This window comes from Acanthamoeba castellanii (assembly GCF_000313135.1).
Source record: "Acanthamoeba castellanii str. Neff unplaced genomic scaffold scf7180000084416, whole genome shotgun sequence".
In the NCBI taxonomy this organism is placed as follows: domain Eukaryota; phylum Discosea; order Longamoebia; family Acanthamoebidae; genus Acanthamoeba; species Acanthamoeba castellanii.
In genome coordinates this window covers 17813-38848 of record NW_004457418.1, presented here as the reverse complement: position 1 = coordinate 38848, position 21036 = coordinate 17813, and the positions used below count along the sequence as shown (strand labels likewise).

The following is a 21036-nucleotide window of genomic DNA, read 5'->3' as shown; positions in this document are numbered from 1 at the left end:
CTCATACACAACATGCAATTCACATGCTTAACATGTGTATCATGTGTTTCACATGCATTTTATGCATTATGCATGCACAACATGCATCTCACATGCTTACCATGCATCTCACATGCTTAACATGTGTGTCATGTGTATCATGTGTTTCACATGCATTTTCTGCATTTTGCATGCACAACATGCATCTCACATGCATAACATGCATCTCACACACATAACATGTGTGTCATGTGTTTCACATGCATTTTATGCATTGGGAGCATGGCAACCTCATACTATGCATTAAATGCACATCATGAATTCTACGCGTTCTCGTTGCATCCCCGCGGACATCGCGATCATCCGCGGATAATCGCGACCTCCCCGCGGTGAGGAGTAGGTGGTCCGCGGGAGATCGTGATTATCTGCGTACATGCGGACATCAGGATCTCCCGCGGACATTGCGATGATCCTCGGAGATCGCGGCCGGCGACTCATCCCCCTAGTTAAACTTGTTCTACTCGTTTTTGTTGCATCCCCTGAGGGAGGGCAAGGGAGCAATGAGCAGTCAAACAAAAAAGATGTCGTTCTGGTCTAATGAGCCTCTGTATGAGGCTGGAGCCTATGCCATCTTAAAGCCCATGGTCTGTTGGCCCTTGATATATGTTGCAAGGTCTCCAGCTATCAAGGCAAGCTAGAAATAAGGTAATCAATGAACATCACCAAGCGACGAGTTTCTGGCCCAAGGAGCCGTCGTACGAGGCTGGAATATACGCTATCTTAAAGCCCATGGTCTGTTGCACCGAGATATTTATTGCGAGGTCTCCATTTATCAAGGTATGCGAGGACAGAATTGATTGTGTTTTTGGCTCAATGAGCCCTCGTACAAGGCTAAGAGGTATGCCATCTTAAAGCCGACGGTCTGTTGCGCTTAGATATTTGGTGCGACGTCTCCAGCTGTCAAGGCAAGTGAGAAAAATGGATATCATTAACTTACTAAGTTGTTTGGTACCTGACCCTACAAGGAGGCAATGCTGTCTTTAAGTCCAGCATCTGTTAACCAGCCTGGTGGCTGATTGTGTGGCCTCCAGCCATCACACCAAGCAAGTAAACAACTCACCATGCACATGCCTGGCAACCTATGGCTTTCTCCTTTTGAAAGCATATGTGCACCAAGGTGGCCAACTGTCTCCACAACAGTTGGCTGGTGCTTGGCCAGGTCTGGCTGGCTTACTGAGTAAGTACCTGCAATTTTAATTTTATCCATTAAATTTTCCTTTTTTTAATGGGTGTTCATTGTGGCTTACTTCTGTCCTCCTCCAGAGGCCAAAAAGGAACTGTTTAACTAACTGGCATTCACTGCTCCACATCCATGTCAGCCTCCTTCTTCTCAGTTGGCTCAGCAGTTTCCTCCTTAGGGGCACTTTCTTCCTTTTTGGGCTCTTCCTTGGGCGCAGGGGCAGCAGGCTTGGGCTTCGGTTTGTTCATGATGGTCGAGACAAAGGTGTCCAAGTTCTGCCACCACGAGAGTGACAAGAGTGAGAGGAGGTGCGGCGTGTCGTAGGTTGGGGGGGAAGGCGCATGCTTGTTGTACCTCCTTGGTGTGAGTGATGTCAGCAACCCAGATGATAGGGTCGGCGGTGGAGGGAAGCGTCTTCTGCTGCTCTGCCTTTGGCAGCACGCTGTCCTCGGCTTCCTTGACCTTGTTGAGTACCTTCTGGCGTTCCTCCTGAGGGATGTGCTCGTACTTGGGGTCCTGCATCCCCTTCCTTGTGTAAGCAGCCGACTCAGCTCAGCAAAGCAGCAAACGTACGGTTGACTGAGCGAGAAGGCGGTAGTTCTCCATGGCCTGGCGGAGCTTTTCGATGGCATCGTCACGATCCTCAGCCTCTCGTCGCCTAATACGGATGGGCTCACCGACCTTCTTCAGCTGCGCCAGCTTTTCCTGGTAGGCCTGCTTTGTCGCCTGGGCACCTTCGCCGTAGAGCCAATCCTCGGCCTCGTTGAGCTGGCTGTAGAAGGCGTCCTTGTCCTAAAGTAGTAAAGCCGATGTGGTCGTGGTCGCGGGGGGAATGGGTTGGCGAAAGGCGCTTTGCGGAGAGGGGGATGGGGGGGGGGGAGCCATACGGCCTCGAGGACGAAGGGAAGAAGGCTGCCGTTCAGGTCGCTGCGCGTGTCGTAGACGTAGGCCTCCACCGCGTTCCTTGCCTCAGCCGTCTCCCGGAGTTCGGTGTCCTTGGCCAGACGCTGCTTTTCCTCGGCGGCGAGGGCCTGTGCACAGCGTGGCGGCGGCGGCGGCGGCGGCGCGCAAGGAGAGGAGAGGGAAAGTCGTGAGCACGTGCCGCGGGAAACGGTGCGGCGCACTCAGCGGCCGAGGGTGGCGATCAGGGTCAAGATGAATGCTTGAATCACAGAGACTCATGGAATACAAACTGTAATGATGGAACATCACATCGCCTCCTCCACGAGGGACGGAAGACTCGGTCGGGCGCAGGGCCGCAACGACGGGAAAGAAAAGAACCCGCGGAGGAGGGTGGTGGCGGTGGTGGTGGGTGGTACTGGGCATCATCATTACCTGGATTTGGGCGGGGGGCATGCCGTCGGTCACCTCCTGGATAAAGAGGTTCGTCCGCTTCGTCGTGATCTTCGCGTCCTCCTTCTTCTCTGCGCTCTTGTTCTTGTGTGAAAGCAGAGAATAATTATTAATAATGGGGCGGGTGAGTCGCTTTTCGCTTGGGCGCCGCCACCCACCCGCCGCAGCCGCCGGAAAGTGTGTTCCGCAGGAGGAGGAGAGGAGGAGGTAGGCGCGCTCAGCCAGCATAGTAGTGGCAGTAGTACCTCGTCACCCTCCTTGGCCTTCTTGTCGTCGTCGTCCTTGGGCGACTGGGCGGCGGCGGCGGCGGCGGCGGCCTCCTTCTTGTCCTCCTCCTTGCTGGCGACCACGTTTTCGATCATTTGTGCGTACTCCACGGAGAAGATACCATTCCCGTCGAGCTTGACCTTGACGCGAACCTGAAATGTACAGATAGAGAGAGAGAGAGATAGGTCAGGTGCTACCACCGCCTCGCATGCAATGGGCCAGCAGCGGCGGCGGCGGCGGCGGTAGGTGGGTGGGTGGGTACCTTGGCCGACTCGCCTGACTCCGTGGGAGGGACGGTGGGGATGACCCACTTGCCGATAAAGGCGGAGGTGCCCGGGGGCAGATCCGCCGTGGGCGCGTAGCTGGCCTTGATCTCGCAGGGCTTGCCTCGCGGGAAGGTGATGATCTTCATGGCCGGCACCACGCAGTTCTTCGGGAAGATTTCCGTGGGCCTGCACACGCACGTGACCCCCCCCCCACAGACGAGAGAGAGAGAGAAGAGGGTGTCAGTTGCGGGTGGGTGGGGGTGGGGCGGAGAGGGGCGGGCATGGGCGTGGTCGACATCAGCCCCCACAAAGGGGGGTAAAGGAGTAATCACGAGAATGATCATGGAATACAAACTGAATAGATAGCCATCATATGCGACGCGCGCACCGCCCCACCAAGATGAAGAACCAGAACAAGAACAGGAAGGGTGGAGGATGGGGGGGGGTCTCGGTTGGACGTGCGGCGGGGAAGGAAAGGGAAAGGGGGGGGATCGTCCACGTACTCTTCGGTCTCCATGGATTCGGAGTCGAGGTCCTTCCAGACGAGGTTGATGGGGTAGGGGTTGCTGTCCTCCACCTTGAACTCGCGCACACGGAAGGTGGGGCTGAGCATAGCGCACTGCAACGCCGCACCTGCCGATCCACGCATGTGGTGCCGCGATGGCGTGCGTCGTGTCGTTGGTCGTTGGTCGTGTCGCAAGTATAGGGCGTCAGCAGAAGGGTCCTCTCTGGCTCAAGCCTCATGACGACAACGATGGCGGGGAGGCGGGAGGGGCAGGTGGGGAGGCGGGAGGCAGGGAGGGGCAGGCGTTACCTCGGGCAACAGACTCTTCGGCGTTCATGGTGCGCGAGAACTCCTTGCCGGTCAGCTTGGAAATGATGGGGGCCAGCTGGGGCATGCGACTGGCACCCCCGACAAGCTCAATCGCGTGCAAGCTGCTGCCGGACAGACCTGGGGGGGAGGGGGACATGGGCGATGAGCGGCGGCACGGAATCGAGCAGCAGCAGCAGCTGTTCTCGTACCAGTCTCCGCGAGAACCTGCTTGAGGGGCTCCTGCAGCCTCTCGAAGAGGGGAGCGCAGAACTGTTCAAAGTCCTCCCTGCGCGCCACACAAGCCGCGCGTGAGCCAAGCACAACACTCCACATGCGACCACAACTTCCTGGCCGGCCCTCGGGCGCACGTGCATCCAAGAGGGGCCATTAATACTAATAAAAAATAATAATAACAATAAAAGAATAACAATATTCATCTTTCGCAGGAAACGACGCGCCTCTATTTGGAGACGCGTCAAGACAAGGGTGTGAAAAATACCTGGTGACCATGGCGCTCACGTCGATGTCCTCCATGAGAGAATCGATGGCGAGGGGTGCCTGCGAGTTGGCGGAGAGAATCTTCTTCACCTTTTCGCAAGCAGTCTGCGCTCACCACCAGCCACCCACCCACCGAGAGGAGGGGAGACGAGATCGAGAGATAAGAGATCATGTTGACGGGCGAACGAGTTGCGGGTGCGCGTGCGAACCTCGAGGCGGATCCAGGCCTTCATGTTGGACTTGACATCGATCTTGTACTTGTCCTGGAAGACCTTGGCGAAGTGGTCGGCCAAAGCCCGGTCAAAATTCCTGCCGCCCAGCGTTCTATCGTAGGCCGTGCTCAATACCTTGGATGGGTGGGTGGGTGGGTGGGGAGAATGGCCGCCGCCATGTCAGCGTCACAACAGAGGGATGACGGTGGTGGGCGTGGGCGTACCCGGAGCTTGCCCTTCTGGAAAGCGACGACGCCCACGCTCATGTGAGAATCGCCAATGTCCACAAACATGACGTGCATGGGGTCGCTCTCGGGGAGATCGGTTTTGTAGATGCCGTAGGCGATCGCGGTGGCGGTGATCTCGTTGACGAGCTTCAGGCAGTTGAGCCCCGCAATCTGCGTAGAGTCGAGCAGAGCTGCGCAGTGCAACCGGACCACCCATTGGGGGGGGGGTGGAGGGGAGCAAGGTGAGACAACAACCATGCGCATTCCACCCAAGGGGGCTCCCCGCCGCCGCTGCCGTGAACGTGATCGGGTGTCGTGCGTCGCGTGCACGCGGGGAGGGGTTGGTTGGTTGGTTGCTGGCGATGTACCTCTCCTCTGCGCGGAGGTGAAGAAGCCGGGGATGGAAATGACGACGTCCTTGACCTTGGTCCTGAGGTAGTTCTCCGAGATAGCCTTCAGCTGCACCAGCACCATGGCCGTCACCTCCTCGGGGGTGAAGGTGACCTGCTCCCCGTTGTAGCTCACCTGCGCGCGCACCACGCCACCACGGCCAACCACAGAACAACAACAACAACAGCAATAATGAGAGGAGAGGTAGAGCCGGTATATTTGTTACCAGCAGCAGCGGTGTCCGTGCATCGCACACCACCGAGTGCTGATTGAGAGGGCTTTGCCACAGTGTGTTCTCTCGCCATTCAGAGCGGAGTGGAGTTGTCCGTACCTCGATTCCGATCTTGCCATCTCCGATTTCCTTCACCTTGAAGGGCAGCAGAGGCAGCTCATCCTGCAGCTCCTTCTCATTCCACTTGCGACCGATCAGGCGCTTGACCTGGGCCACAGTGTTTCTGATGTTCCGTGCGTACTGTGGTGTGCGCCGTCAACGCACTGAGTCTGCAGGTGAACGTGGAGAGGGCACGAGCCTACCTGAACCATGGCCGCCTCGCCGATCGAGCGCTCCTGACCCACAAAGCCCACCATCGACCTGATGAACGGAGGGCACACGCAAATTTCAGCTTTCATCATCATCATCATCAAGTGTTGGTTGATCCACAGATTGCATGTCCGTAGCGGGCGACCGGGATGGAGGAGGCCGGCGGTGCAAACGTGGGGGGGGGACGTACGGCGTGTGGCGGTTGGAGCACTCATTCAACACGATGTCGATGCCGCCTCGCTGGGCAACGGCGATGATCGAATTTCTGTTGCCCAGATCTATGCCAATGACCGACATTCTTCTTTCGATGCACTCGGGGTGAAAGCAAAGCAAAGAACAAACAAAGTAGCAGACTGGCGAGCCAGATCTTGCCGGGCTTTTGTACAAACGACGGAAAAAAGGGAGTATACTAGCTTCTTGCCTTTTGCACCTCTCGCCAGCCAACCAGCGGAATTTCTCTGGCCCACCTCAGAAATGGCGACTGCCCGCGGAAGAGGAAGGGCAAGAAACTTCCTTCGCGTCAGGCCCAAAAAAAAAAAAAAGCCGACTGTGGGTGGTACGTGTATTGTGGCCCACCAGCGTGTGGCAAAAGCACTGTCGCCCCACCAACAGCAAGCAGCAGCAGCAGCAGCAGCAGCACCACGGTGTGGGTGTCTGCGCACAAGAGGCCAGGCCTCGCCTTACAGCTCAAGGAGGAGGCGGCGAGGGTCTTCAATGCTGTGCTTGATGTGCCTCAGGAAGGTCACCGCTTCCTTGCCGTCGATCAAACGGTGGTCGTATGTCAGCGCCAGGTACATGATGGGCCTGCACACGCACAGGAGCACGTGGTGGTGGCAGCGGCGGCGGGTGGTCAGCGACTAGGGTCAAGTCTGCAGGAGGGATACGGAAGAGAGGATTCACTCACCTGATGACGACCTGATCATTGACGACAACGGGGCGCTTGTTGATGGCGTGCATGCCAAGAATGGCGGACTGCGGTGGGTTGATAATGGGCGTGCCCATCAGCGAACCATAAACGCCACCGTTGGAGATCGTGAAAGTGCCTGAAATACCCCACCCAGCCCAGATGACCATGAGCACCACCTCGTCGACAGAACACGCTCACACGCCTTGCTGAGACACCGACGATGCGAGCAAGCACATAAAAAGGAAGGGGCGGTTTAGGATTTGGGGGGGGGGTTACCGCCGGCCATTTCCTCGAGCGTGATTTCGTCCTTGCGGGCCTTGACCGAGAGTTCGCTCAGCCGCTTTTCGACGTCAGCAAAGCTGAGGTGATCGCAGTCCCTCAGCACCGGCACCACGAGGCCCCTTGTTGTCCCAGAAGGAAGCGATATATGCGCGCGCAAGTTAGCAGCAGCGCACTGACTCAGTGACGACACACGGTGGCGCAGTGTCATGGGTGGGAAGTAGGGCGGGAGCAGGCGCGGAACCTGGGGGTGGCCACGGCAACAGATATGTCGACATAGTCCCGGTAGATGATCTCTCTGTTCGAGCCGTCGTACACTGTGCGTCACCCACCCACCCATCCCACACACGTGCGTGCGTGCGTGCAAGTGAGCAAGCGCGCAACGAGCGGAGGGAGGATGTGCGACACGAGGCGGGGTACCTGCGTTGACAGCGGGAATCTCCTTGAGAGCGGCGGCAGAGGCCTTGACGAAGGCGGACATGAAGCCCAGCTTCACGCCGTGCTTCTTTTGGAACTCCTCCTGAGTTGCGTTCTCGTCATCAGCACAGGTGAAGAGCAGTGGACGGTGTGTTTGTGGAGGGGGGAGGGGGACGGGCAAAGCAGAGAAAAGAAAGTCGCACCTTGAAATCTTCCCGCATGTTGATGAGGTTGAACATGTCGGCCTCCTGGAAGGTGGTGAGCATGGCGTAGGTGTTTTGTGCGTCCTTGAGGCGCTGCGCGATACGCTCCCGCATGCGGGTGACCTTGACCTGCAGGCAGTCAGGTAGGTTGGTAGGTGAGATATCACGCATGAGTGCGACCAGCTGGCCCAGCAAGGTCCTTTTGTTCCGCCAGCCAGCCAGCACCACTCTCACGGGGGGGGGGTCACTGGGGCGCCGGTTGTGGAAGCAAAGCCACCCGACGACGAGAGAACATTAGAAAGACGAGTGGGGGGTGGGTGGGAACGAACCTTGCGCTCACCTCCGGCGACGGGGGAAGCGGTCTTGGGGGCAGGTGCCTTCGAGGCCTCCGCCTTGGGGGCAGCCTTGCCCTCTGCACCAGCCGACCACCACCACCATCACCCACCACCACCATGTGACTATTACTATTTTTACTTTTATTCCCTCCCAACGGGGGAGAAGCGCTAAAGTGTGGGGCGAGGAGGATCGTAGGTACCGGTAGCAGCAGCAGGGGCAGCCGCGGTCTTGGGAGCTTCCGCTTTAGGAGCGGCAGCCTCTGGCTTCGGCGCTTGCTCGGTCTTCTTGGCCGGCTCTATGTGGACCCCGAGAGGAGGGGAGGGGCACGGAAATGAATCGACCGAACAGCCGCCGCTCACACAGCAGTGGATGATGATGATGATAATGATGGCCGACACACGACACATACGAGGGAGAGAGGGAAGGAGGAGGAGGAGAGGTACCCTCCTTGGGAACTTCGGCCTTCTTGGGCGCCTCAGCTCCGGCCTCGTAGGCGAAGAGGGGCGCACCCACGGACACGGTCGAGCCTTCCTCGGCAAAGTGCTCCTTGATCACTAATGTGCAAGCAAGTGAACGCCACCGCAGCATTGTGCTCAGCACACGCACTCATCAAGACGCGGCCCTGCACGGGGCGTTTTCTTTTGGGGCGGTCTACCTCCAGCCTCCTTGGCGCGAATCTCAACTGCCACCTTGTCCGTTTCGATCACTGCAACCAAGTCGTCCACGGCAACGTGTTCGCCAACCCCTGAGTAGGAATGCCATCGGAGCATTGATTAGGAGGTCCTTCCGATCTACACGGGATCGGAGAATACGCACCCTTGGACCAATTCTTGAGCTCGCCCTCTGTAATCGAGTCACCCATGGGGGGCACCGCTTGGGTCTTGACCTCTGCCCAGAGTGTGCATATATGGCAGGCTGTACAATACGAGGGGGAGGGAGGAGAAGATTTGCCCGAGTTTGCACGCACCGGCGGTTGCGTAGAATCGCTTAGGAAGAACATTGAGGCCACTACGCGAATGCGACGTAAGGCTGGCAACAATTCGCCCCGTTCCGTTGTGGGAAGAAGATGAGCACACTCCCCGCAGGCCAGACAACGTGGCCGCTGCTCCCCGATTCGACTAAAGGATCGACCGAGGTGCTCAGCATCATCTCCAGGACATCGACAACAAAAAAACACAACAATTGGTTTGTTTCCTTACCTGGACCACGAGGCACGCGCTGAAAAGAGGGCGACGACCCATTGAAGCGGTTCTCTTCATCATCTTGGGGATGCAGGAAAAAACGCAAATAATAAATTTTAAAAAAAATCCGTACTTTATCCACGCCCCAAATTCCGCAAAATTGCATTTTGCGGAATTTCAGCTGTATTACTTGCGCTTCCGCTACGGGCAAGAAGCTGCGGCACAGCTGCACATCGATGGCTAGTGGGCAAAGTGGGCCTTGATCTCGGCAAGGTTGTCCTGGAGGGCCTTGTGCTGGAACTTGATAAAGTCAGGCGTCACGTCGGCACTGAACTCAGCCGACCTGGCACAGGCACAACAGCGCAGTACCCACTAACGTCAGCACGCGTGCGAGCGACACAGCAGAATAGCCAAAATTGGTCCAGGAGGAGGAGGGTTCTGGTGCACCCACCAGGTGAGAAGGGTCGAGTTGTTCTCCGTGATGCGGAGGGCATGGAGGGTGGAGATAGTGGCCGCCACTTCGGTGTCAGGCTCGGCGAGGGTGGTTTCCCACACAGCACGGCGCTCGATGTCGGAAAGCTCCAGCAGCACCTGCGTGGCAGATTCACCACTCTTCCACTTGAGCTTCCTGGCCCCGCCAACGGCGGTGCCCTGCGCACCGTCCAGCAGCTGGTGGCGGGTGTCGTTACAAGTGGGCGACAAGTAGTGAGTTAAATGGACAAATCAGCCAACTGTTTGCTTGTACGCGTTGGATGGTTGGCGGGGGGGGGGCGTACCTCGGCGCTCTCGACGGTGGAGATGAGGCGTGCGGGGAAGGTGAAGTCCCTGAGCTCCTTCCACACGTTCTCGACGGGTGCGTTCACGACAGCGCTGACCTTGACTTGGGTGGACATGGTTGGTGGTGGTGTTGCGTTGGGGTGCTGTTTGCTTGTGGGCCTGGAAGAAGAACAAGCGACTGTGCCCCGCCCCGCGGCCTCCCAAAAAACAAAAAGGGGGGCACTGCTGCTCCACGTCACTCGCGGCTGGCCGCCCCAAAAACTGCACCACAGCCCAGAAGGGAAAGGACCTCTACCGCGGTCCACACGTACTTTCTGGTGGGCACACACCAGCTATCGGCCAAGCCTCCCCCCCCCCCACCGCCATCGTCGCCAGCACCCGGACCAGGATAGTTGTCCGTGTGATTGTATTTGTATGTGTGTATGTATGTACAAAGCTGGGCTCAGTTTACGACCACTGCACGGCGGTGGGCAGGGATGGGGAGGTGGGTGAGGGGGAAGAAGAGGAAGAGGGTGCTGCGCCAGCGGCCAGACGGTCCAGCAGCTCACGTGCTCGGGTGGCGTAGTCTTCGGCCTCGAGCCTGGTCTTGCCCACGCACACGATACCCACCTAGCAAGCAAGCAAGCAAGCAAGCAAGCAAGCAAGCAAGCAAGCAAGCAAGTCAGAGCTAGGCTCGCCAGATGCACCATGGGAGCAAGGCACATTGTCCGCGGGAGAGGGGTGGGTGGGAGATGTCATCATCGTCAATCGTCAATCATCATGATCAGTACCTTGCCCATCTCCTGCGCTGGTGAGAGGAAGTGGAACATGACGCCCGTGCGCCTCTTCGGGCAAAAGTGTAGGGCATCGGCCGCCACTCTGTCGCAGGATTGATTGAAATCAAGATCAGCGTGCGGCCGATGCGATGGTACCTTGCGTGCACCCAGCAGCAGCTGCAGCAGCGGGGGAAGAAGAGGGGAAGCAGAGAGCAGGAGGGCGTACGCTTCCGTGAGGGAGGCCGGAGACAGAGCGGTGTAGCGAGGGCTCACCACGTTGTCGTTCGCCACGTAGTACCGCAGATCACCGTCGGCGGTGCGCAGCATTCCCGTCGTGCCATCGTACTCACCTGTTACCCCCGCACCACCACGCAATGTTATAGCGGGCGACCGGATTGTGTCGTATATGTGTGTCGTGTGTGTGTGTGTGTGTGTGTCGTGTGTGTGTCGTGTGTGCCTTGGGTAAGGATTTTGGAGAGCATCATCGGGTGCGTGGTGCCTGACTGACGCAGGTTGATCTCCACGGCAAACAGCTCCCACTCCTGGCCGGTGTCTTCGCTGGAATGATCAGAGAGGGGCGAAACGGTAGGTGGGAGGTGAGATCAGCGCCACTACGCTTGACTTGCGCGAGGACATCCCACATCGCCCCTCCCCCGCGGTTCGAAGTGGGAGCAAGCTTGCTCTGCGAAGAGGGGACGCGTGGTGGTGGTGGTGGTGGTGGTGGTGGTGGTGGTGGTGGTGGTGGTGGTACCAGGAGTCTGCCTGGGCGAGGCCGGCGGTGGAGGCAGTGCACGAGGCCAGGAAGTCCACGCCAAAGTGGCCCATGGCGCCCTTGTCGGCCAGCACGCGACCCACTCGCAGGGTGTATTCCTGGATCTTGTTGCGGTACGCGTGGTTGCACGGGAATTTGCAGCCTGCGCGTGTTTGGTGGTGGGCAAACAATTAATTGTGCCGGACCCACGCGGTAAGTCGTCAACGGACCAAGCCCAGAGGACAGCGAGTGTGGTGGTGGTGGCTGGTGGCTGGCGGTGGTGGCTGGCGGAGTCGCTTACCTTGGTAGACATGGCCGTCCAACACCTGCTCGTGAGTGGACAGGATCGTGATCTCGCCCCGGGTGTCGATCACAGCCTGGCACGAGGGCGCAAATTGGTGGTCGATGTAGAGCTCCACGTGTGCGCCCTGCAACCCCCAATGTCACGCGTGCGACACCAACCCCACCCATCGTCAGCCCAACAACGCGCGCGCGAGGCGTCGACAACCAAACGGACGGCAAACAAAGGCGTGGAGCGCGACTGGGAGGAGGCGCACCTGCGTCGGGATCTCGGTGCGGTAGGTGGACCAGGCCTCGTCACGACCCTGGAAGGCCATGCGCGGAAACTCGTTGGCGATCTCCTCCGTGATACGCTCTACGACACGGCACACGGCACACGGCACACGGCACACGGCACACGGCACACGGCACACGGCACACAGGCGGGAGGGACTCATGAGTCTCATCGCGTGGTGTTCCAGGCGAGGCCCGTTTTCCTGGGACGGCGGCGGATGGGGGGGGGTACCGCGATGGGAGAGGAGCCAAGCGGCAAAGGCCGGGCGATCAGCAGCAGACCGGGCAAGTTGGTTGCGCGCCTCGAGGAGGTCGCACCGACGGAGCACGGAGCGCATGTCCAGGAGAGCGTTGCCGCCACCGCTGGCCGAGTCGTCGAGCTTGACCACGAACCGGTCCAGGTGCTGCTCCTCCTCCGCTTCGCCTTTCTCCTCCGCCCCCGCCTTCTGCTGGTGGCCGCCTCCCCTCCGCGCCGGCCCCACGAGGGCGCCACGGCGCCACAGGTCGAACACGGAGGCGGCGAGCTCCTCTTCAGTCCGCACCAGCGGCGTGCCAAAGGGGTAGGGCACCTGAAGAAACGACCACCGCACAGCGCACACCACACCGCACGACACAACCAATATCAGGCCGCGTTTGCTCGCTCGCTCGCTCGCTCGTCAGAGAGGGTGTGCGAACGTGAGCTTCGTGGAAGATGGCGCAGGCGCCCGCCTTGGTGCCGTGGGCGTAGTGGCGGGGGTCGTGGGCGAGGATGGTGACGCCCAGGAGCTGCGCCACCTGGTGCTCGGCGGGCGTGGACACGAACGGGATGAGGCAGCACCGGCCCGGGTTCGTCACGCTGTCCCGCACTCGGCTCTGCTCCGGCGGGAGGAGGCCCGCGAAGTGTGTGTCGTGTGTCGTGTGTGTGGCTCGACGTCAGCGGATTGATTTGCGGGCTTAATGGGAGGAGGAGGTAGGTGGTGGGTGGCTGGGTGGGTAGTGGTGGCTGGTGGTGGGTGGCCCGTACGAGGAAGGCCGGGTTGGCCTGGATTTTGTCGGAGAGCGGGCGAACGGCCGGGTCGTCGAGGGCGAGGGTCACGAATCGTTCCTGCACGTCGGCGAAGGGCACGAACTCCTGCAGCAGCACCTCCCAGTAGTACCGCACCACCGCCGGATCTGCACCCGCACGCATTGTTGGACCGCCACCAGCCATCAGCCAGCCAGCCAGCCACCACAGGAATGGTGTGGATTCCACCGCCCGTCATTGTCCACGTGTGCGGCGGCGGCGGCGAAAACAAGAGCTGATGACGATGTCTAGAGAAGGGGTGCGCACCGACGGGAATGGAGGATAGGAAGATGACGCGCTTGATGGTCGGGTCGCGCAGGAGGGCGATGTGGTAGAGCTGGCGGTGCTCGTAGAAGCTGATGCCCTTGGTGCGGGCCAGGGCCTGCGCGTTCTCGGTGATGGAGGGCAGCACCACCACCTCCTCATACGCCCGCTCTGGTATTTTGCGTGCGCGCCAGGTCAGCCATAGCGGGGGGGGGGCAATGGGGAGAGGAGGAGAGGGAGAGCTGGCTGGTCTCCCAATAATAATGGGGTGGAGGTGGGTTCGTACCGGGCCAGAAACAGACGCCCTTCAACCTTTTGGGGACAGCAGGAGGAACCACAAAATGTCAGGAAGATTGATGACGCAAAAGGGGGGGGGGGACAGAGTCAGCACCCGTGTGCCCTCCTCACCACCAATGGCGCCCTGGCCATGCGCCCACAGGCCGCATGATACAAGAGGAGAGCCGGCACACACCACCGCGACGTACCGTTGGGCGCGGTAGCCTGCAGTCTCAACAGCGTGGATGTCGACATTATTGGGGCAGGCCTGGCCGTTGGCGACCCCGTCAGCCACGTGTGGCTCGGCGGCCGCGGTGTGGGAAGGGAGCCTAGTGACCTCGCTGTTCATCGGAGAGGGGAGCTGGAGGTGCGGTTGGTTGGCTTTGGGAAATGGGAAAGTAGTTGTACTACTGCGTAAGCAGGTGCCTAATGGTTCGATGTGAGGTGTGTTGGGACGAGCGGTGTTGTTGCTATCAACAAGAGAGACAAACTAGAGTGATGAGGTCTCCAGGTGCGAACCGCGCCGGGCTTTTTGTTCTCCACTTGTGAGAGCAGGACCGGCAAACCGGGGACATTGGGGCGCGTTCGCCCAGAAAATCCGTTCGTTCGTTTGTCGTGGTGCCGTGTGTCCGGTGCGCACCGGCCCCAGCTCCGCCCCGCAAGAGTCAATCTGCCTCCGCGACACGCTGGATGTTTCTGTGGATCCCGCGAGGCAGACCAACCGCCAGCTACGGCTCGCTGCAATCCGCATCCACAACCATCGCCCCCATGCAGAGACCAAGCTCGCCGCCCGCCTGGATTTATCCTCCCATGAACGAGAAACTGCCCCCCCCCGGCCGCCAATCCTATGATTTTGACAAAAGATAAAGGAAATTTTTAAAAAAATTCCTTGCTATCGCCAGGATTGATTCTAAGGTTGTGCAATCAACAGTAATGTCTCGCTCGCTCATCACCCGCAGCCTTCCCCTTCGTTCCTCTTCCCATGGTGCCCTTGGTGGTGCGAGGCCTGTATTCTCCGAGGTGCCCCTGAAGGAGGTGCCGTCGTACGTGAGGCTCCATGTGCTCGGAAACACCAGGCGCCTCACCAAGGAGTTCGTCCAGTGGTACTGGAGGACTTACTTCCACGCTGGCAAGGCCGACCCCATCATTCACGGCATCCTCCTCGTCTCCGGCGTTGGCTATCTCCTCCACAACCACTGTACGACCCCCCCCCCAAGGCCCATTGTTTTTGCAATCTTTTCCTCTGGATGAGGCCGGTCTCACCGTACGAGTTACCATCTTGACACACAGGGCACGGATCGCACCCATAAGCGCTCAGCCCCGCGCACACGAGCATTTCTTTGCCGCGTAAGAAGGATGTCGAGCCCCAACGTACAGTTATGGGGAGGAACTGCCTTCCTCCTCCCTAATAAACAAGTCCCCTTTCCTCCTGCTGGCCCACGCGGCCGCAAGTTGTCGGTTCCAGACCGGGGGGGGGTAGAAGTACTCTCGAGAAGTAGTCAGAAGAAGCGCAGCACCCAAAGCAGCGCGAGCCCAGCCCATGCTGCCCGCAAGAGAGGTGGCGGCCGTGGTGCCCGAAAACGATGCGGTCTACCGGCGGCAGCTGGTGGAGGAGATGAGGATGTGCGTGAAGGGGCTCGTGGCTCTGTGCCACCAAAGACAGGGCGACTGCTTGGACGACTCCACGGGCCAGGTGGACACGCTGTGCCTCACCATGGAGAAGATCCTGCGCCACGGCCTCAAAGGTCCTCCCCCCACACTACAACACCACAATACTGCGGGGAGGCGGTGGTTGTGGCTGACAGTTGGGCAGACAAGAGCAACTTTTTCACGAAGAAGGACTACTTCAACTTCGTAGAGCAGCTGGCCAGGTCGTACTACCCCCCCCCCCCGCCGCCAAGAGCAGCAGCACCGACGACGTTGGCGCCAAGTAGGAGGCGGAGGCCTGACGGTGGTGTGTGGCGGCGGCGGCGGCGGCGTGTAGGCACGAATGGGCCAGGAACGCCGTGCAGTCCGTGGCGCAGCTGTCCCACGTCAAGACTCTTCAGGGTTCGTGCCAGGGATCCCCACGTCCTGCCCCAGCCATTGCTCATCACGTGCCAGGGCCGCGTGCATGTGTGGGTGCAGGGCGAGGGAGGGCGTGGGTGTGTTTCGCGCTGGTCGAGAAGAAGCTGGAGGAGTACCTACGCGCCCTCACCGACATGCCCGACAACGACATGCCCTCCTGGTACGCCCCCCCCCGCCAGAGGGCTTAGGTGGGTCCCACCCGCGTGGCGGCCTTCACACTTTTTTATCTTTTTTTATTTATTTATTTATTAATATATCTCGACACCCTCCCTCATTGTCCCGTCGTCGCTGTGGTGGGCCACTGGTGGCTGCCGGGCAGGTACGAGAGCTATGGGCTGCTGCGGGTGCGCGAGGAAATGGACATGCTGCTCGCCACCCTCGCTCCCCTCAGCCTCGTCGACTTTGGTTCGCTGCCATCCCCCCCCCTCCATGGCAACGCCAAACGCAAGAGCTCCCTCGAGAGAGCTTTTCGACTTACCGTTTGTTCTCGCGCTCTGTGCGTTGGGACGCGTGTGTCGCGTGTGTCGTGTGTGCGTGCATGGTGCATGGGTGGTGGTGGTGGTGGTGTCCCCCAGACATCTGCCTAAAGGACATCGACTTTGACAACATCCTGCAGCAGAGAGCATGTACGCCGTTGGCCCCCTCTGCCTGCGTCGTGACCATATATTGGCTGACGAGCAGGGCCTTTGCCTTGGCCTTTCCTCCCCTCTCCTTCCATCTTTCTTTTCTTTTCTTTTCTTTTCTTTCTATCTATCCAGTGACGGAGGCGGCGCACGGCATCTCCGGAGCCCGGTCCCCGCCCTCGGTGACTCCCCGCACGAAGCAGCAGTACAAGCGCCACACGGCCTACTCCTTCGAATGCGGCCAGGAGGGCGCACACCACCCCCCGCACCATCGCGAGGAGAACGGGGAGCCCATGAGCCCCCACGACCCCGACGATGACCTCGTGCCCACCACCACCACCACCATCACCACCACCAGCAGCAGGTAGTACCTCCCCCACTCGGGGCACACGGCGATTTCCTGCAGCTGCTGGCTGGTGGTGGCTGGTGTGCTGCTGCTGCTGCTGACGGGTGACGGTTGCTATCCCTGCTTGGGGGGTGGTGGGGGGGGGGGCAGGGAGGAGAAGCGGAGGACGTGGTCGCTCGTGTCGTTGCCGAGGTACCGGCCGCAGGAGCCCACCAAGCACGTCGGTGGTGGGCCGGTGTCGCCCCTCTCCCAGCAGAGGCCGCCCTCTCCGTGGCGCCCGGCCCACTGGACCCAAGCCACTCTTCCTCCTCCCCACGCCTCCTCCTCCTCCTCGTTGTCGCCACCGTCGTCGCCGTCTGGGGAGGCGCCGCCTCAACTGCCGGTCTCCTTCTCCCCGCTTCCTACGCTCGAGGAGCTGCGCGCTGAAGCCGTCGGATTTGGGGAGCGGCGAGGCTGGGGGCGCCACCAGCAGCCACAAAACCTCCTCCTCGCTCTCGGTACCCCCATTTCTGTGTGTGGTGAGTGTGTGTCGTGTGTGTCGTGTGTGTCGTGTGTGTCGTGTGTGTCGTGTGTGTCGTGTGTGTTGTGTGTGTGTGTTGTGTCGTGTGTCGTGTGTGTGTCGTGCGTGTAATGATCCTCCATCTCCTCCACATGTGCGGGCTCGCTATGACATATTCGTTGTGTCATGTATGGGTCATGGGTGTTGTGCGCGCGCGCGCGCGCGCGTGTGTGTGTGTGTGTGTGTGTGTGTGTGTGTGTGTGGTGCGCGATGCCAAGTCGGGGAGGTGGGCGAAGTGAGTGAATGCTTCCAATGGAAGACCTGTGGAGAGGCGGCTCCCGGCTTGCCCGGTTTCACGTCGCTGGAGAAGGAACACCTGGCCGAGGAGCTCAGCGACGTGCTCATCTACCTGCTCCTCTTGAGGTAATATTGCGCACTTGCCCTCCTCCCCAAATCCCCTCCACAACAACACCAGCAGCCAACTCTTCTAGCTGGTGTAAATACGCTGCTTCGGCGAAGCTTTTCGTTCCAGTTCCGCTGATGACAGTGGTGTGTGTCGTGTGTGTCGTGTGTGTCGTGTGTCGTGTGTGTGTTTCCTGCAGCGACAAATGTGGGGTGGACCTGCCAACAGCGGCGGCCAAGAAGCTCAGAAGCAACGCACTCAAGTACCCCCTGCCCGCGGAACAGCTGCCCTTCTCGGCTCAGCCACCTGAGCAGTCCACGCCGCCCACGCCGGAGCAGAGGCTCCCTCACCACGTGGTGGTGGTGGAAGCACCGAGGAAGGAGGAGGCGGAGGCGGAGGAGTGCTGTCCGAAGGAGGAGGAGGAGGAGGAGGAGGAGGAGGAATGCCACACCACCACCAACGCGCCAGCGTGCCCCCACACTGGTGCTGGTGTCGAGGAGCAGGCCGAAGAGATCGAGGGCTGATCAGAGACCACCCACCAGCCCTTATCTTTTATAGCGGGACAGTACCGATGATGTGTACGTGGTCCACCTCCACGGGAGGGAGACGAGAGGCTGTCGCATGCGTGCTGCCGCATTGGGGTATTGTCGTTACTAAAAAGACACAAACACGATGGTCACACGTGACCTACGGTGGTGTGTGGTTGGTTGGGCGCCGTGGCCGAGACCTCCTTCGTGTCCGTGTCGTGGTGGTCGTGGTCGGTGGTGGCCCACTCGAGGTGTGTGTCGAAGTAGCGCGCACTGTTGAGTTCGGGATAGCCCATGACGCCGTACACGCCGATGGTCACCACCGTCAAGAAGGCGTCCCACAGTGTGAGCTTCATGTACTCGACCAGCTCCCCCGTGAACCGGACTGCCCGCCCATCGATCCGCAGGCTACCCTCCCCCGCCCAAATGTGAGTGTACCCAGCCAGCCAGCCCAAACCACCGCCACCACCAACTTGAGAACGCATTCCTGGAGGCCTGGTGGTGCGTACGCGCTAGCCTCCCTCTGGTAGGCCCGGAAATCCTGTACGTGCCACAACCAGCCACGCGTGGTTGGTCGGTTGGTTGCAAGTGGCTACTGCTCGCACGAGAACCCAACACGGCAGCGCGGGAGAGCGTACCAGCCACGGCTTGAGGAAGAGGAGTGCGAGGCCTGCCGTGAGGGGCGTGCTATCACGTACGGGCCATGACGATGACGACGACGACGATGACGAACGACCAGGCGGCGGCCATGGCGGCGGCAGGAGGAGCAGGCGCAGGCGGATGATGGGAATGGGAGACCGCTTCAGGTCAGCACACCACCGCGGACCGCCAGCCAGCCGGCAGCGGCCAGCGTGGAGGGAGGGGGTGGGGGCCGAGGTAGGCGTACAGGAGGCCCACAAGAAAAGCTTCCCAGTCCTGCGCCACATGCCCGCCCGCCCGCCCGCCCGCCAAGCCAACCGACGCCGCGAGTGCCGGTGTGAGGGATGCAACACAATGCTTAATCAGCAGCCAGCAGGCAGCAGCGGCGGCGGCGTACCCTTTGGATGAACGCCTGCTTGAGGACGAAACGCGTCTCTGCACCCAACACACCGCACACGCGACACCGACACAACGGTCACAACGCCGAAGTAGCAGCCAACACCAAGCGAGGGCGGAGGTCAGAGAAAAAAAAATAAAGAAAAAGGAAAAATACCGGCGGCGGCGCTGCTGACGGGCGTGGTCACAGCCGGCGAGTAGAGGCGCACCACCGCCGGTCCCGAGGAAGAAGAGGCGGCGGCGGTCGACGCGTCAGTTGCTTGGGAGGCCGCAGCGGCCTTGACCGCGTGGCGCCCCCCGGGCAGCACCAGGAGGAGGCCACATGCGGCCCCCGCCCACACACCCCGGCGGCGGTGCACCGTCGCCAAAGACGACCACGACGCCGACGAGCCAGGGCCGCGCCACCAGCCCCGCGACACCGAGACCAGCGCTGATGACGCGGGAGCGCCAGCTCTTCCCATCGGAACGGCCGTTATGGCAGTCGTAGTGGCAGTCGAAGAATACGGGAGGGTGTGGGCCACCACCCCGTTGGGGACCCACCGTTGCCTCCACGCCGCCACGCCTCCTCCCCTCGTCGTGGTGGCCACGCGCCGCATAGTTCTGTTCTGTGTTAGGTTAACCTTCTTTCGGTTTGCAAATAAATGATCTTTTTCCACGTCAGCAACGAGGGGCCTTCACGGAAAAGGAAAGAGGCGGGAAAGAGCTTTTCCTTCTTGCCTTTCCACGTGGACCAGTGGGGAGAATGCGCGCGCCCGTGCAGGTGCTGCGCGCGACTGCTGCTGCTACTGCTTGTGGAAGGAGATGACGTAGCAGGGCATCACCTGACCTTCATCAAACAGAACCCATTCCTTGCCTGCGGACCGCAGCAGCCATGACGCGCGCACACGGGGCCACCGTGTAAAGAAAATAAAAATACCCACCACACAAATCAGCAAGGCACCCAGCCGTGTGTGCGTGCGTGCATGGACCGTACCGAGGTTGCCACTGAGGCTCCACCAGGGGGAGATGTGAGAGTCATACCCTGCAGCCCCCCACCCCACCCCACCACCACCACCACCACCACCACCACCACCACCACCACCACCACCACCACCACCACCACCACCACCACCACCACCACCACCACCACCACCACCACCACCACCACCACCACCACCACCACCACCACCACCAATTGAAGGCACATCATCCATGAAGGCACACCACCACCACCATCAGCCAGCCAGCCAGCCAGCCAGCCCAAAGAAAGGAGCCAGATGCGTGCGGAAGGGGGGGGGGTACCCTTCTGGCAGGCCTGTCCGTCCATGCGCTGCTTGCAGTGGTAGGGGCGGCCCAGGAGGGCGGCACACACGATCAGCTTGGAATTCCACGCATACGACGACGACACCTGGCCACATGCACACCAGCCAGCCAGCCAGCCAGCCAGCCAACCAGCCGCCGCCACCAGCCACCACCAAGGAGCGGTCAGCATCGACTGTCCAGAGCGCGCCTCCCTCCGGCGTCGCCAGCAACGAAGGCGATTAGGCGCGCAACGAGGAAGAGGAGGAGGAGAGGGAATGCGGCCAAGACGAGAGGGGCTTGGGGGGGGGGTACCATGGGGTCTGGGCTCAGGTAAATGCCGCCTCCCCACCACCCGGTATCCGCTGTCGCCACCAGCCACCAGCCACCAGCCACCAGCAGCAGCCACCATTATTATTATTCACATCAGCCATCCATTCCTACGCACCACCGCCGCAGGCAGGCCAGCGTGACGCGGGGGGGGGTTGGGGTGGAGTACATTTATGGCCCACGTCGTTGCCCCTGCCTGGAACCAGCAGACCCTACAACGCTCCGCCACCACAGCCCCCCCCCCCACATAATAGTGAGCTCTCTTGGAGCCATACGGCGGCGGCGGCGGCGCTGGATATCGTGTGTGCTGTGTGCGTGTCGTGTGCGTGCGTGCGCGGTGTGTGTTTGTGTGTGTGGCGTGGCGTGGCGTGGCGTGGCGT

At 60.4% G+C, this 21036-nt stretch overlaps 8 protein-coding genes across 8 annotated transcripts in view; 2 read left to right on the top strand and 6 right to left on the bottom strand.

Annotated features, from left to right (window-relative positions):
• Positions 1 to 1335: 1335 nt before the first annotated feature.
• ACA1_320840 (HSP91 (Heat shock protein 91), putative) lies at positions 1336 to 6084 on the bottom strand (the record flags this gene model as incomplete). Its single annotated transcript, XM_004338385.1, has 17 exons — positions 1336 to 1494; positions 1574 to 1744; positions 1793 to 2011; positions 2107 to 2250; positions 2555 to 2656; positions 2818 to 2991; positions 3102 to 3291; positions 3609 to 3738; positions 3920 to 4057; positions 4129 to 4205; positions 4419 to 4522; positions 4627 to 4764; positions 4854 to 5047; positions 5225 to 5381; positions 5578 to 5718; positions 5781 to 5838; positions 5978 to 6084. 17 exons carry the CDS (start codon positions 6082 to 6084, stop codon positions 1336 to 1338), a joined length of 2403 nt encoding a protein of 800 aa, XP_004338433.1.
• A 383-nt stretch (positions 6085 to 6467) lies between these two features.
• On the bottom strand, positions 6468 to 8791 carry ACA1_320830 (uncharacterized protein; the record flags this gene model as incomplete). Its single annotated transcript, XM_004338384.1, has 11 exons — positions 6468 to 6591; positions 6692 to 6830; positions 6971 to 7095; positions 7218 to 7290; positions 7394 to 7493; positions 7594 to 7722; positions 7923 to 8005; positions 8129 to 8224; positions 8373 to 8483; positions 8585 to 8674; positions 8746 to 8791. 11 exons carry the CDS (start codon positions 8789 to 8791, stop codon positions 6468 to 6470), a joined length of 1116 nt encoding a protein of 371 aa, XP_004338432.1.
• A 559-nt stretch (positions 8792 to 9350) lies between these two features.
• On the bottom strand, positions 9351 to 10003 carry ACA1_320820 (uncharacterized protein; the record flags this gene model as incomplete). Its single annotated transcript, XM_004338383.1, has 3 exons — positions 9351 to 9453; positions 9562 to 9761; positions 9887 to 10003. 3 exons carry the CDS (start codon positions 10001 to 10003, stop codon positions 9351 to 9353), a joined length of 420 nt encoding a protein of 139 aa, XP_004338431.1.
• A 331-nt stretch (positions 10004 to 10334) lies between these two features.
• On the bottom strand, positions 10335 to 13897 carry ACA1_320810 (uncharacterized protein; the record flags this gene model as incomplete). Its single annotated transcript, XM_004338382.1, has 13 exons — positions 10335 to 10496; positions 10658 to 10745; positions 10869 to 10992; positions 11151 to 11200; positions 11394 to 11556; positions 11695 to 11719; positions 11951 to 12048; positions 12199 to 12535; positions 12741 to 12818; positions 12970 to 13118; positions 13276 to 13443; positions 13559 to 13584; positions 13758 to 13897. 13 exons carry the CDS (start codon positions 13895 to 13897, stop codon positions 10335 to 10337), a joined length of 1608 nt encoding a protein of 535 aa, XP_004338430.1.
• Positions 13898 to 14481: 584 nt separating this feature from the next.
• Positions 14482 to 14858, top strand: ACA1_320800 (uncharacterized protein; the record flags this gene model as incomplete). Its single annotated transcript, XM_004338381.1, has 2 exons — positions 14482 to 14746; positions 14839 to 14858. The coding sequence occupies 2 exons, from the start codon at positions 14482 to 14484 to the stop codon at positions 14856 to 14858; spliced, it is 285 nt and encodes a 94-aa protein (XP_004338429.1).
• A 230-nt stretch (positions 14859 to 15088) lies between these two features.
• ACA1_320790 (RUN domain containing protein) lies at positions 15089 to 18010 on the top strand (the record flags this gene model as incomplete). Its single annotated transcript, XM_004338380.1, has 10 exons — positions 15089 to 15293; positions 15362 to 15422; positions 15533 to 15597; positions 15676 to 15775; positions 15935 to 16020; positions 16191 to 16241; positions 16374 to 16561; positions 16790 to 17081; positions 17362 to 17506; positions 17686 to 18010. The coding sequence occupies 10 exons, from the start codon at positions 15089 to 15091 to the stop codon at positions 18008 to 18010; spliced, it is 1518 nt and encodes a 505-aa protein (XP_004338428.1).
• Positions 18011 to 18162: 152 nt separating this feature from the next.
• ACA1_320780 (uncharacterized protein) lies at positions 18163 to 19644 on the bottom strand (the record flags this gene model as incomplete). Its single annotated transcript, XM_004338379.1, has 5 exons — positions 18163 to 18421; positions 18523 to 18554; positions 18652 to 18813; positions 19050 to 19087; positions 19206 to 19644. The coding sequence occupies 5 exons, from the start codon at positions 19642 to 19644 to the stop codon at positions 18163 to 18165; spliced, it is 930 nt and encodes a 309-aa protein (XP_004338427.1).
• A 186-nt stretch (positions 19645 to 19830) lies between these two features.
• ACA1_320570 (Znfinger in Ran binding protein and others domain containing protein) overlaps positions 19831 to 21036 on the bottom strand; it is a gene marked incomplete at both ends in the record, with an annotated part of 5161 nt that continues 3955 nt past the window's right edge. Inside the window, 5 exons of the mRNA XM_004338378.1 lie at positions 19831 to 19901; positions 20022 to 20069; positions 20330 to 20435; positions 20642 to 20691; positions 20826 to 20848. Coding sequence (XP_004338426.1) covers positions 19831 to 19901; positions 20022 to 20069; positions 20330 to 20435; positions 20642 to 20691; positions 20826 to 20848 — 298 coding nt within the window. The remainder of the gene's footprint in view (positions 19902 to 20021; positions 20070 to 20329; positions 20436 to 20641; positions 20692 to 20825; positions 20849 to 21036) is intronic.